Here is a 12,524-nt window from a genome sequence, read left to right as displayed (position 1 = left end):
CAGTGGTGTAGCCTCCATGTCGTCGGGCTAGCAACACGACAGATAAAAGGAACTGTTTATGGACAAAAGCATCACGAATAATAGCCTCAACACGCACAAGATCATTGGTTGTTGACTGCCCTTCCCTAAATCCACATTGGTACGGATCAAGCATTTTGTTTGATACAACGTAATGTAGATAGGTGATGATTTATATTTTTTCACACTTGGAGAGGCAACTTGTTAGTGCTATCCAACAATAGCTTGTTACTGAGGCAGAATCTTTAGCCTGTTTCAAAAGTGGGATGACAATAGCCTCTTTCCATGCAGATGGAAGATGCCCAGCTGCCCAGAGAGTATTAAAGGGTGCAAGTAGTGTGTTTGCGTGTTTCTGTGAAGGTGTTTAATCATCTCGTATATAACTCTGTTGAGACCCGGAGCAGAGGGCTGACGTGCGTATAATAGTGGTGAAACAGTGCAGGTCCTGGCGCAGGCAAAAAAGCCGATTTGGCGCAGCAGCAAGCACTTTTGGTGCAGGGTCCAACACACGTGTGCTTACCATATAGTATGCAAAAATTTGCTGATGTAGTCGACATATTGTGTTAGGGTTTGCGCAAGGCTTACCCTGCAAGAGCAGTAAGGCACGATGCTGCTCCGCACCACGACGCACAAAGGGCGCTACGGCCGGGTTCGTTGATACAGCGCGAAGAAGGCACGCATGTTTATTAACCCAGGGACTGTATTCTAAGACGTTCGCCTTCCGCGATAGTTTCGCTGCCACGATAGTCACATTCAATAAATCAAGCGACTGCTTACCTGTGACGTCAGCATGCACTGCGAACACGTGCTATCGAACGCTTCCCATCGCATGAGAGAGCACACCGTGCGAGTGTAGAGCGGCGCGGGGGTGTTGTTTTCGAGTGTACCGGCCGCGGTACAGATTCTGCACACTCACTACGGTTGGCTACGGCCGCCTTAGGTAAAATAAACTGAAAAAGGAAGTGTGAAATGTTTTATTTTAAGTAAATCAACAAATATTGCCGCGAAACAATGTGTGTAAGATGCCACCAAAATTACTACTATAAACTACCAGTCCTCATATCTACTACATTCCACCACGAACCGAATGCCAAACGACATGTTCATCTATTGAATACATGTCGAGAGCACCCATCGACACCATGACGTTAAAATGATGTAGGCCGGAACTACTAAATGGCGCTGTTTATCTTCCGGTTTTGCTAAAACAGCCAATCTGCACGCGCCATTGGCAGAGGTGTGGCCAAGGTGATAGTTTCGCGGAAGGCGAATGTTTCAGAATACGGGCCCAGGATGCAACAGTGTGACAGTCAAGGGTTCTGGGTAAAGGCTCACCAAGAAAGATCGAGTATGCACGCCTGCACTGAACATGACATCGTGCAATATACTCATGTCATGCACATAAGGAAATATTCGCTTAGGGGTTGCAAAGGCTTTGCGGGCGCAAAAAAATACAGTGTCAGTGCCACTGTGCAGGCGCAAGACGCAAATACGGTTTTGTGTTTGCGTCGGCAATGCTATTTCATCGAAACAGCACAGCGACACACGCTCAACGCAAAAGTATTGCATCAACGAACATGGCGGCACCCATCCAAGTGGCAGCTCTCGCCGTGTACCACATTCACTAATACCATTCCCAACTATGCACCACGTGTGATGCTGATCGCAGTGGCTCTTTTGCAAAGTCCTGCTATCACCCATAAACATAGAAAAAGTTTACTTTAAATCCTAGAATGTGACATCCTCCTTCGGCAAACTCCGCGATACTGCACGGGTACGATGTACACCGAAATAAAGCGGCAGCAAGATGGTGCCGTGGCGCTACATTGCACGTCAGTCAGAGAAAAATGCACGAATGGCGATCCGGACGACTCCGACGGGCCCATAGAGAAACTCTTTGAACGGGCTTCTGCTTCCTTCTATGATGATGATGATAGCATTCTGTTGGTTTTGATTTCAGTTTTGCTAGCTGCGAACCATCAGTGGAAGGAGGGTTTCGCTTTTATGCATGCTTTGGCGCAGCCTCGGCTCAATTTTCCGCTAAAATGCCATTTTGGCGTAGAATGGCGCAAAGGCTCACCCGCGGCGCAGTTTGGCGCAATTGGCACAGCTGTTCCACTACTGGTATAAGGAAGTTTTCAGCTCAGCAATACAGAAAGGCAGTTAAAATGTTCATTTGGGCTACATTTACCATCGAGTGACCTCCGTTCCTCCATTTCTTTGCTTTTCAGAAAAGACAAGGAATAGTGCATACAGTTGGAAATGCACTCAAATTGTGCATCAAGAGCATCGATCTGGTCCATCAGGCTGTTTCCTTGTTCATTTACCACGGGCAACAGATGGATTTGCTGCCCCTTCAGCCTACTCAGCCCGTCCCATACTTTCAACTCCTGTGTGTACAACTTAATACCGGAGAGAAACGTACCCCGGCTTGCCCTCCTTGCTTGCCTTTGCGTCCTCCTTCCCTGCGATTTAAAGTATTTCAATGCAATGAGGTTCTCCGCATTTGGATATCGACAGGGAATGCCCCATGCTTTATTTTGTTTCTTTCATGCCTGCCTACAGTCATCATTCCACCAAGGCACTCGTCTTTTCCATGAGTTACCATTTGTCTGTCGGACGCATTTTTCTGCTGCGCCTACAATAAAAGTGGTAAAATAGGTTGCTGCATTGTTTATGCTGAATTCGCCAATAAAATCTTGTGATAAATAACTTGACTGTTTAAAATTATGTCAGTTGGCTGATGACAGCTTTCAATGAGGAAGATTTCGAGGGCATTAGTGCTGCTGTTTCAGGCTTAGCATTACATGGAAGTGGTCACTTCCAAAGATATTTTTATCACACTCTATTCTAAATACAGAAAGATCTATCAAAGAATGTGAATTATGTTGGATAATGTAATACGTGGGCTCTTTTTTATTTCAGGAGGCACACACCAAAGGATACAAGAAAGTCTTCTTTTAGCCAGCCTCTCGTGTCACACCGGGAGTCTGCCCAAACAGTTTGATGAGCATTAAAATCACCGGTGGTCATGTATGGTTCTGGGAGCTGGTCAATGAGATTGTACAATTCAGTTTTGCTGAGCTGATAGTTGGGTGATATGTAAATGTAACAGACAGAAGAGAATTGTTTGAACAGACACAGCCTTGAGATTCATCTTAAGGGCTATACGTTGGCAAGTGACAATAATAGTGGGGAGGCAATAATTGCCACCCCACTGGACGAGGCAACAGCATCGTCGCAGTCTTTCGGAAAAATATCGTACGGCCAGAGAAAATTCACTTGTCTAAAATTTAAATGTCTTCTGGACACAAAACACCTTCGGCTGATAACGAGATAATAATTCAGTTATATTGTCTGGATTACTGATGAGTCCTCTGGCATTCCAGTGCGTCATCTGCATGGCCATTGTAATGTTATACAAAGTGGGTTCTGTGAGTGAAAGAGGAATTCAAATTTATGCTCATGTGTCCTTGCCTGGGCCCATCATCTATTGGTTTTCTTTTTTGGAGCAGTCAAGAGAACTGCACGGCTCTTTCAGCACCTGCGGTGCCAGTGCTGTATCCACTGCCTCCTGGGAGGCGCTGGGTGCCCCCGCCCATGCAGGCGAGCACACAGCGTTGCAGGCCTCAACTGGTGGGTTGCCTTGTCGCCCGATGGCCTAGGAGTTGCCAAGCTGTTTTTCTGAGTGGGTGGAGTAGCTTTACCTATGCCATCATGGGGGAAGGCACCACAACCAAAGGCTCGATGCGCACGGGCCAGGGTAGTGGCGGAGGGCAATACAGCATTGCCCCCTTACGTGCCTGCTTCCGCATAAGCTGTGCTGAGAAAAACTGAGCACCTTCTTTTTTTTTTGTTTCTTTCAACCAAATATTTCCTTTGATTTTCAAGGTAATTATTTCCTTCTCTTTTTTCCATGTTTCACAGGACTGAGAACATGCTGAGTGATCACCTTCGCAGTTCACAAAGTGGGGTCTGCCAGCGCAGTGTGTGTGCAGTTCCTCATTTGTGTCCTGTCTTGAAGCACTGTCCTTTTTCTGATAATGAACCACCTGGCCCGTCAGTCTCATAGCCTGCCACAACACCTATCAGAGGGGTGATCTTTGTTGCCACATTTTGTGCAGGTGTGTTGACCTCAGCAGCTAAGCGAACTGTTGCCTATTTCTGACACTTGAAACACCGACGAGGATTAGGAATGTAGGGCCTGACACACGTTTTAATATAACCTGTCTAGAGGGTCTCTGGTAGCACAGTGGAGGCAAATGTAATTATCAGATGTTTTGTGGGGATTTCGTTGTTGTCTCCCCTGATTTTTATTCTGTTTACCTCCATGACATTCTGGTGCTGCCAGCCTTCCAATAGTTCTGCTTTGGATAGTTCTACGATCAAGCCTCTGAGACCATTCCTTGCACTGTGTTTTGGGAGCAATGTGGGGTAACTGTTATTAGCTTGCCAGCAAAGGCTGTGAGATTTACAAGCTTATCATGCTGCAGCTTGTCACGAACCTCAAGGAGGAGATTGCCACTTGTGATCTGGCTAGCTTATAGCCTGATCCAATGGTGTCTGTCCTCGATTTTGATACAAGAAAAGGTGAAATAACTCTTACTGGTTTTTCAGCTTTATAACTGTGGATAACGTGGAGTGGTGGAAAAGTTTCTTTGTGTGCAAAGGAAAAGATCCAGGGAGCCTTCAGCGGATATGCGCTTTGCCGGTACGATCAGGTAGTAAAAGGAATGATTCTCTATGCATGTCGAATGTACTTGCTTCAGCAGCTATGGCAGCAACCTACCACGGAGCCCTACAAGGAGACGCTGCAAGTTTGAAAGAGCAATGATTTGCACACGCTAGCCATGCATCACTGCTATAACCCAATGCGCGATACTCAAAGTTGGATATACTGCACCAGGTTAACGAAAGCTGTCTGGGAGGGACAGAAGAAATTCGAAAGAAAGGAGATGACAGGACAGAAAAGGTAAGTTGGTAGGAAAGCAATAGATTGAGGTCAGTCTCGGGGTGCCATCTACATGAAGCCGAGGTCAAAGAGGTGTGTTGCCTCCGTCAAGGGGCCATAAGGGTCCAAACATCCGGCTCTGGCTCAGCCCCCAGGATCCCCTTTTCCCCGAACAGGGCTAAGCCGTGCATGGCTACACAGGAGAGGGCTCAAGCCCTGTGTGCTCGGGTCCATGGTGTCACACTGCTCATGCAGACATCTCTGTGGGGCACACTACACTACACGGGGCGCATGGCCCAAACCAGGCTGCGACTTCTCTTACGCATTTACCTAAAGGATAAAAGATTTTTCCCAACATCAGTGCCAAATGAATTTGGTCGAGGACTTCACTCTTCTATAGCAAAGATGTTACCTTCAATAACCTATGCTTCACCAGGTTGGTTCCCTTTTCTCTCCAAGATGTTTTCACTTCGGCAAATATTATCAGCTGAAAACCTTGACGAGCAGCACAAGCAACACAGACAAAGAAGACACAAGCCATTCAAGTCTTACCATTAGCTTCAACATGCACCCTTTGTATGACTCACATCTGTACTTCAAGTTGTATTTCTAGCTCAAGTTCTTAAAACCATCTCTTTCGCTGCGGCCTCAATACCTGTCGCCCAGACTCGTGTGACATTTCACTGTGAGGTGAGTCTAGCAGTGCTATTGGAGGAATTAGCGGGCAGTAAATGGGATATAATAGGGCTCAGTGAAGTTAGGAGGACGAAAGAAGCATATACAGTGCTGAAAACGGGCACGTCCTGTGCTACTGGGGCTTAGCGGAGAGACGAAAACGAGGAGTCAGATTCCTGATTAATAAGGATATAGCTGGTAACATACAGAAATTCTATAGCATCAACGAGAGGGTTGCAGGTTTTGTTGCAAAACTTAATAAGAGGTACAAATTGAAGGCCGTACAGGTGTATGCCCCTACATCCAGTCATGATGACCAGGAAGTCGAAAGCTTCTATGAAGACATGGAATCTGCGATGGGTAAAGTGAAAACAAAATACATTATACTGATGGGCGACTTCAATGCCAGGGTAGTCAAGAAGCAGGCTGGAGACAAGTCAGTGGGGGAACGTGGCATAGGCTCTAGGAATAGCAGGGGAAAGTTATTAGTAGAATTTGCAGAACAGAATAATATGCGGATAATGAATACCTCCTTCCGCAAGAGGGATAGCCAAAAGTGGACGTGGAGGAGCCCGAATGGCGAGATTACAAATGAAATAGACTTTATACTCTGCGCTAACCCGGGCATCATACAATGTGTGGACGTGCTCGGCAAAGTGCACTGTAGTGACCATAGGATAGTAAGAATTCTAATCATCCTAGACTTGAGGAGGGAACGGAAGAAACTGGTACATAAGAAGCCGATCAATGAGTTAGCGGTAAGAGGGAAAATAGAGGAATTCTGGATCAAGCTACAGAACAGGTATTCGGCTTTAACTCAGGAAGAGGACCTTAGTGTTGAAGATATATGAACGACAATCTTATGGGCATCATTAAGGAGCGTACAATAGAAGTCGGTGGTAACTCCGTTAGACAGGATGCCAGTAAGCTAATGTAGGAGACGAAAGATCTGATCAAGAAACGCCAATGTATGAAAGCCTCTAACCCTACAACTAGAATAGAACTGACAGCACTTTCGAAGTTAACCAACAAGCGCAAGACAGCTGACATAAGGAAGTATAATATGGATAGAATTGAACGTGTTCTCAGGACCGCAGGAAGCCTAAAAGCAGTGAAGAAACTAGGAATTGGCAAGAATCAGATGTATGCGTTAAGAGACAAAGCCGGCAATATCATTACTAATATGGATGAGATAGTTCAAGTAGCTGAGGAGTTCTATAGAGATTTGTACAGTACCAGTGGCACCCACGACGATAATGGAAGAGAGAATAGTCTAGAGGAATTTGACACCCCACAAGTAATGCCGGAAGAAGTACAGAAAGCCTTGGGAGCTATGCAAAGGGGGAAGGCAGCTCGGGAGGATCAGGTAACAGCAGATTTGTTGAAGGACGGTGGGCAGATTGTTCTGGAAAGACTGGCCACCCTCTATACGCAATGGCTCATGACTTCGAGCGTACCGGAATCTTGGAAGAACGCTAACATAATCCCAATTCATAGGAAAGGGATATTCCCCCACTGACTTGTCTCCAGCCTGCTTCTTGCCTACCCTGGCATTGAAGTCGCCCATCAGTATGGTGTATTTTGTTTTGACTTTACCCATCGCCGATTCCGTCTTCATAGAAGCTTTCGACTTCCTGGTCATCATGACTGGATGTGGGGTATTTACGAAGGTGATCGCAAATAGAATCAGGAACACCTTAGACTTCTGTCAACCAAAGGACCAGGCAGCATTCCGTAACGGTTACTCAACATTAGGCCATATTCACACTATCAATCAGGTGATAGAGAAACGTGCGGAATATAACCAACCTTTATATATAGCTTTCATTGATTACAAAAAAGCGTTTGATTCAGTCGAAACCTCAGCAGGCATGGAGGCATTACGGAATCAGGGTGTAGACAAGCCGTATGTAAAAATACTGAAAGATGTCTTTAGCGGCTCCACAGCCACCGTAGTCCTCCATAAATAAAGCAATAAATCCTGATAAAGAAAGGCGTTAGGCAGGGAGATACGATCTCTCCAATGCTATTCACAGCGTGTTTGCAGGAGGTATTCAGAGACCTGAATTGGGAAGAATTGGGGATAAGAGTTAATAGAGAATACCTTGGTAACTTGCGATTCGCTGATGATATTGCCTTGCTTAGTAACTCAGGGGACCAATTGCGATGCATGCTCACTGACCTGGAGAGACAAAGCAGAAGGGTGGGTCTAAAAATTAATCTGCAGAAAACTAAAGTAATGTTTTACAGTCTTGGAAGAGAACAGCAGTTTACGATAGGCAGCGAGGCACTGGAAGTGGTAAGGGAATACATATACTTAGGGCAGGTAGGAACTGCGGATCTGGATCATGAGACTGAGATAATCAGAAGAATAAGAATGGGCTGGGGTGCATTTGGCAGACATTCTCAGATCATGAACAGCAGGTTGCCATTACCCCTCAAGAGAAAAGTGTATAACAGCTGTGTCTTACCTGTACTCATGTACGGGGCAGAAACCTGGAGGCTTACGAAAGGGGTTCTACTTAAATTGAGGATGACGCAACGAGCTATGGAAAGAAGAATGATGGGTGTAACGTTAAGGGATAAGAAAAGAGCAGATTGGGTGAGGGAAGAAACACGAGTTAATGACATCTTAGTTGAAATGAAAAAGAAATGGGCATGGGCAGGACATGTAATGAGGAGGGAAGATAACTGATGGTCATTAAGAGTTACGAACTGGATTCCAAGGGAAGGGAAGCGTAGCAGGGGACGGCAGAAAGTTAGGTGGGTGGATGAGATTAAGAAGTTTGGAGGGACAACATGGTCACAATTAATACATGACCGGGGTAGTTGGAGAAGTGTGGGAGAGGCCTTTGCCCTGCAGTGGGCGTAACCAGGCTGATGATGATGATGAAGTGTCGAACTCTGCCAAAGTAGTACAAGTGCAACTGGGGCAATTGTTGACATCTTCTAAGAGACAAGATGTTCAAGGCCTGATCCCTTTCATTCGCTACATTCCATTGTGGAACAAAGGTGGAATATGGCAAGAACAGCTGCATATCTTTTATGAGTGGATGCCTGCATTATATCAATTAAGAATTCATTGTCTGAAAAAAGTCACTAATCGAATAAAGTTCTTCGTTCAGACTCAGTTGACACCCTGATTTGAACATGAGACCACTAAAGATGCAGAGAGTCTTGTGTGCATTCTCAAAGGCAAGCCATAAGACTGACAAAAGCAAAGACAGTGCTACATCACAAATAAATCTACTTCAGAGATCACAGAATGTTCTATATATACTGTGCGAGCACACAGATATGAAAAAAACACCGTAAGACAGGAGATATGCAAAAGAAGAAAGCATAAATTCACGAGCAAAATGTCAGGGAATTTTTGCAGACGAGTCAGTCTGTCTCAGCATTGTTTCTCTTGAATTTTTCGCCTTCAAGATACAACCAAACACACTCACCTAACTTCCTGTTCTTGCACGTGTTACTCAGTGTAGAGATAGTGCCACAAGAAAAAGGCACTGTGGCATGGCACTGTGTCGGATCACTGTGTTTGGCTACCACAACTGCGTGTGAGTTATACCTGGAAGTGCCTCTTGACGATGCGGTCCTCGAGTGAGTGAAAAGTGAGCACTGCCAGGCGTCCACCAGGCTGGCGCAGCCATCGCCGCAGCAGGCCCAGGGCCCAGTGCAGCTCGTTGAGCTCATTGTTGACCAGGATACGCAGTGCCATGAACGTCTTGGTTGCCGGGTGGCTGGGACGACCCAGGGAGTCCACACTGCGAACGCTGCACAAGAGGCTTCCCTGGCACCTCTATAGGGTAGCATTCACTCGAGTTTCCTGCAAGATTTTTTCTCCACAACAGTGGACCCTCACAGCAAACTCGAGCAGACATTCTCAACAACCCACGGCCCTGTACTCTTGACAATTTATAACACCCACGGGGCCAATGGCATTACATAGGGCAATAAAATTGATGCTATAACGTACAACTTATGACAAGTTCCTGTTGGTTCAGCTCTAACCAAAGATATGTGTTTTACGGCAATAGTGTACATAACCTAGTTTCTGTTAACTTCATTTTTTTCAATAACTGGTAAAAGGTAGGCACCAAATGCACAGCAGAAGACGAAAGGGAAAATTTGTCATCCAGCAGACAGTGGCTGAAGCTACAAAGGGTTCCTTTCACGTGTGGCAATACTGCCGAGCCTGATCAAAATAAAATAATTTAAAATTTAGTGCACTTGCGTGCTTCTGCTCTCTCATTCTTGTCTGTTCACATTACGAATCAACTAGCCCAGCAACAAGTTTTGCGGGCTTACCCTTTCATGGTTCTTCCTACACCTCACGGACTTGTGCAGAACAGAATAAAAACAACAACAGGCGATCTGTTTCCCGAGAGCTGGGGCTGCATTGCAACATATTCGGGAGGGTGGTCTTGCAAGGCACATGGGATGAACATCTCCTAGTGAGACAGGAATTGGTCTAATGATCATAGTTGCTGGCATGCAGTGCATGAGCAACTATCTGTGAAAGTGACAAGTGGTGCCACCTGGTGCGAGTAGTGCAACATAGCTCCACAGGCTGGCACATGCCTGCACATGACTGTTTTCTTACCAGCATAGACCACATTTGACAGATTCAATTAGAAGGCCAAGTGCAACAATATTTGCACTGAACATAGATTCACGTACATGAAGAGCAGCCTCCACGCAAAACAGCAGATTCGAAATACAACTGGATGTGCAGTTGCTTGGCATGACCTGCGATGTACCGAGAAATCCCAGAGGTGGAACTTATATTCACTAACCACCAGGTTTGTTTTAAGGTTGCCAATAAAAAATTACCAGTCCTACAGTTTCGCCAACTTCAGTAGACCACTAATCTTCAAACAAATTAGCCTAACGAAGATTTCATTGCAGTTGGCCTTTACAATAGTGTGGCCAAGTTTGTGTGGTTGCTTCACTACTTTCACCTGGCTGCAACAATAATGATGATACCACTGAGTTTGTGCCATCGTCCAGGCTAGCTCTGTTTAGAGCACAGGGCTCTCTGGCACTAGCATTTCTGCGCCAGAGCAAAGTGTTTCCTTCCACTGTGAGCAAATGTCATCAGTGTTATCTTAATGATTCTATTCTTGTTTTTTGTGTGCCGCTGATTGCATAACGCACATTTTCATTAAACCAAAACTGGCCTCTGGCTATGGGCTAAAACATTTTTATGCAAACCTTGCAAATGTTTATGTGGAAATAAAATTCAATTCAACTATGAGGCTTTCCTTTCGAGGAACCCATATGGGTTTCCTTTGTAGCAATTGCTACGAACGAGTGGATGTCTGATTTCCCTTTATTCAATTCTTAAGGGAGGATGCCAGCAGCAAAACAAAAGTGCTTACGTGTCATCCAGGGCTACCTCGACAATGCGTGCCAGCTCAGTGGTGGTACGTAGGCTCTTCATCAAGAAGCGAGAGTCCACTATGGCCTGTGCCACCTGAGGGAAGAGAATGTGGTGTGACCACCACATTGCAGGCAAAAAAGGTGTCAGCAAAAACTGAACCCCTTGCTCAGAAAGAACGAGCAATGACATGCATTACAATCAATTTTGGGTGCTCTCAAAAAGGTTACCGCATCCAAAAACGATGCAGCAATGTTGATCCGTTCAGTGCGGGTACCCGATTGACTAGGCCGGCCGCAGCATGTTTATTAATACAATTGAAACAGTGCCCTATGCCAGGTGGGCAAGCTGTAATAAATATAACATCCCTCCTGTCATATATAAGAGGCATGGGGCATAAAAAGAAAAAAAGAGGACGATCTGCGCCGACCGGTTCAAATGGCACGAGCCCTCGAGGCATGTGACCCGAGGTGTGACGGGGGAGAAGCGGCGCCAAGCTGCGATTATCGAGGTGGCTCTGGGCCAAGAAGGTTGGAGCGCCAGCTTCGCACTAGCGACGGGAGCCATGGAGGTTCGGACTGGCCCGTGACACTGGCTACCCAGGGTGTGGTCGTCGAGCGAGGCTCCCTGGACCTGCTACAGCCACCCACGGCAGTGCCGGGCACTCCAGGAACTGGGTCTCTCTTCCTCGGCAGACCAGCACGGACGGTAGTACCCAGGGCGTCCCGCCGACACTCGGAGAGGTAGCGGCGGAGCCCGGTGTTAGGCCTAGCCAGGCAGGCTGGAGTGCTACGTCACCGACATAGTTCGGGACACCGGCATCTGAGACGGAGGAGCTGGCCGGCCGATACCAAGGAAGCAGAACTTGCGGAGTTGGCGGGAGCACTGACAGTGATCAAGAGCCGACGCACATCGGACTTGGAGTTACGTGCGATAACAGAACTTAGTAAGAGCGTTCCTATAGTGTACTAGAATGATGTAAGCGTGCAGCCATAGGCCAGGGTTGCCGGACTTTCACGTGCAACATGCTAAGGACGAACGTAGGGGAGGATAAGGACATATTGCCACCTGGTGTTTTGAGCCAGCGTTGCGTGCCCAGCAAAAACGGTGATTGAAGACGACGAAGTCAAGGATCTTGAGCCAGCTGGAGAACCGTCCTTCTTGTGTCTGACACTTTCGTGTCTGGCTGCTGATACTGCTGCTTATTCTTGCCTTAGCGCGTGACAAACTGGTGGAGGTGCGGGGTAATCTAATCTATGCACCAAACCCCTCCGGGCAGCAGGAGCTCCAGCCCCGTACCGGTGGTTACGCCTGTACACCGCGCCAGCAGAAGGATCCATGGACAAGCCCCTGAGTTTGGACTCCTCCCAGAGAAAATGGCAGCTCCACCCACCCCAACCGGTATGGAAGGCACAATGCCGATTCATTGTACGCTATTCAATCCGCGAACGCCGAATCCCTTCCACGGCGCCATACATGAAGACGTTGAAGATTGGC

At 46.7% G+C, this 12,524-nt stretch overlaps 1 protein-coding gene across 7 annotated transcripts in view; it reads right to left on the bottom strand.

Moving 5' to 3' along the window:
• LOC126519322 (12S rRNA N(4)-cytidine methyltransferase METTL15) overlaps positions 1-12,524 on the bottom strand; it is a 131,700-nt gene that overhangs the window by 28,927 nt on the left and 90,249 nt on the right. For 6 of the 7 annotated variants that reach the window (XM_055065118.2, XM_072284955.1, XM_055065121.2 and 3 more), the window contains 2 exons: positions 11,029-11,123; positions 9,216-9,420 (listed from right to left, as the gene is read on the bottom strand). In XM_055065118.2, the coding sequence (XP_054921093.1) occupies positions 9,216-9,420; positions 11,029-11,123 (300 nt within the window). Of the gene's footprint in view, positions 1-2,443; positions 2,484-9,215; positions 9,421-11,028; positions 11,124-12,524 lie in introns of all 7 variants that reach the window. The other variant, XM_055065119.2, reaches the window with a different exon arrangement.

The sequence above is a fragment of the Dermacentor andersoni genome, chromosome 10 (genome assembly GCF_023375885.2).
Source record: "Dermacentor andersoni chromosome 10, qqDerAnde1_hic_scaffold, whole genome shotgun sequence".
NCBI lineage: Eukaryota > Metazoa > Arthropoda > Arachnida > Ixodida > Ixodidae > Dermacentor > Dermacentor andersoni.
Note: the sequence above shows the minus strand (reverse complement) of the source record. Positions and strands in the feature narration are given on the sequence as shown.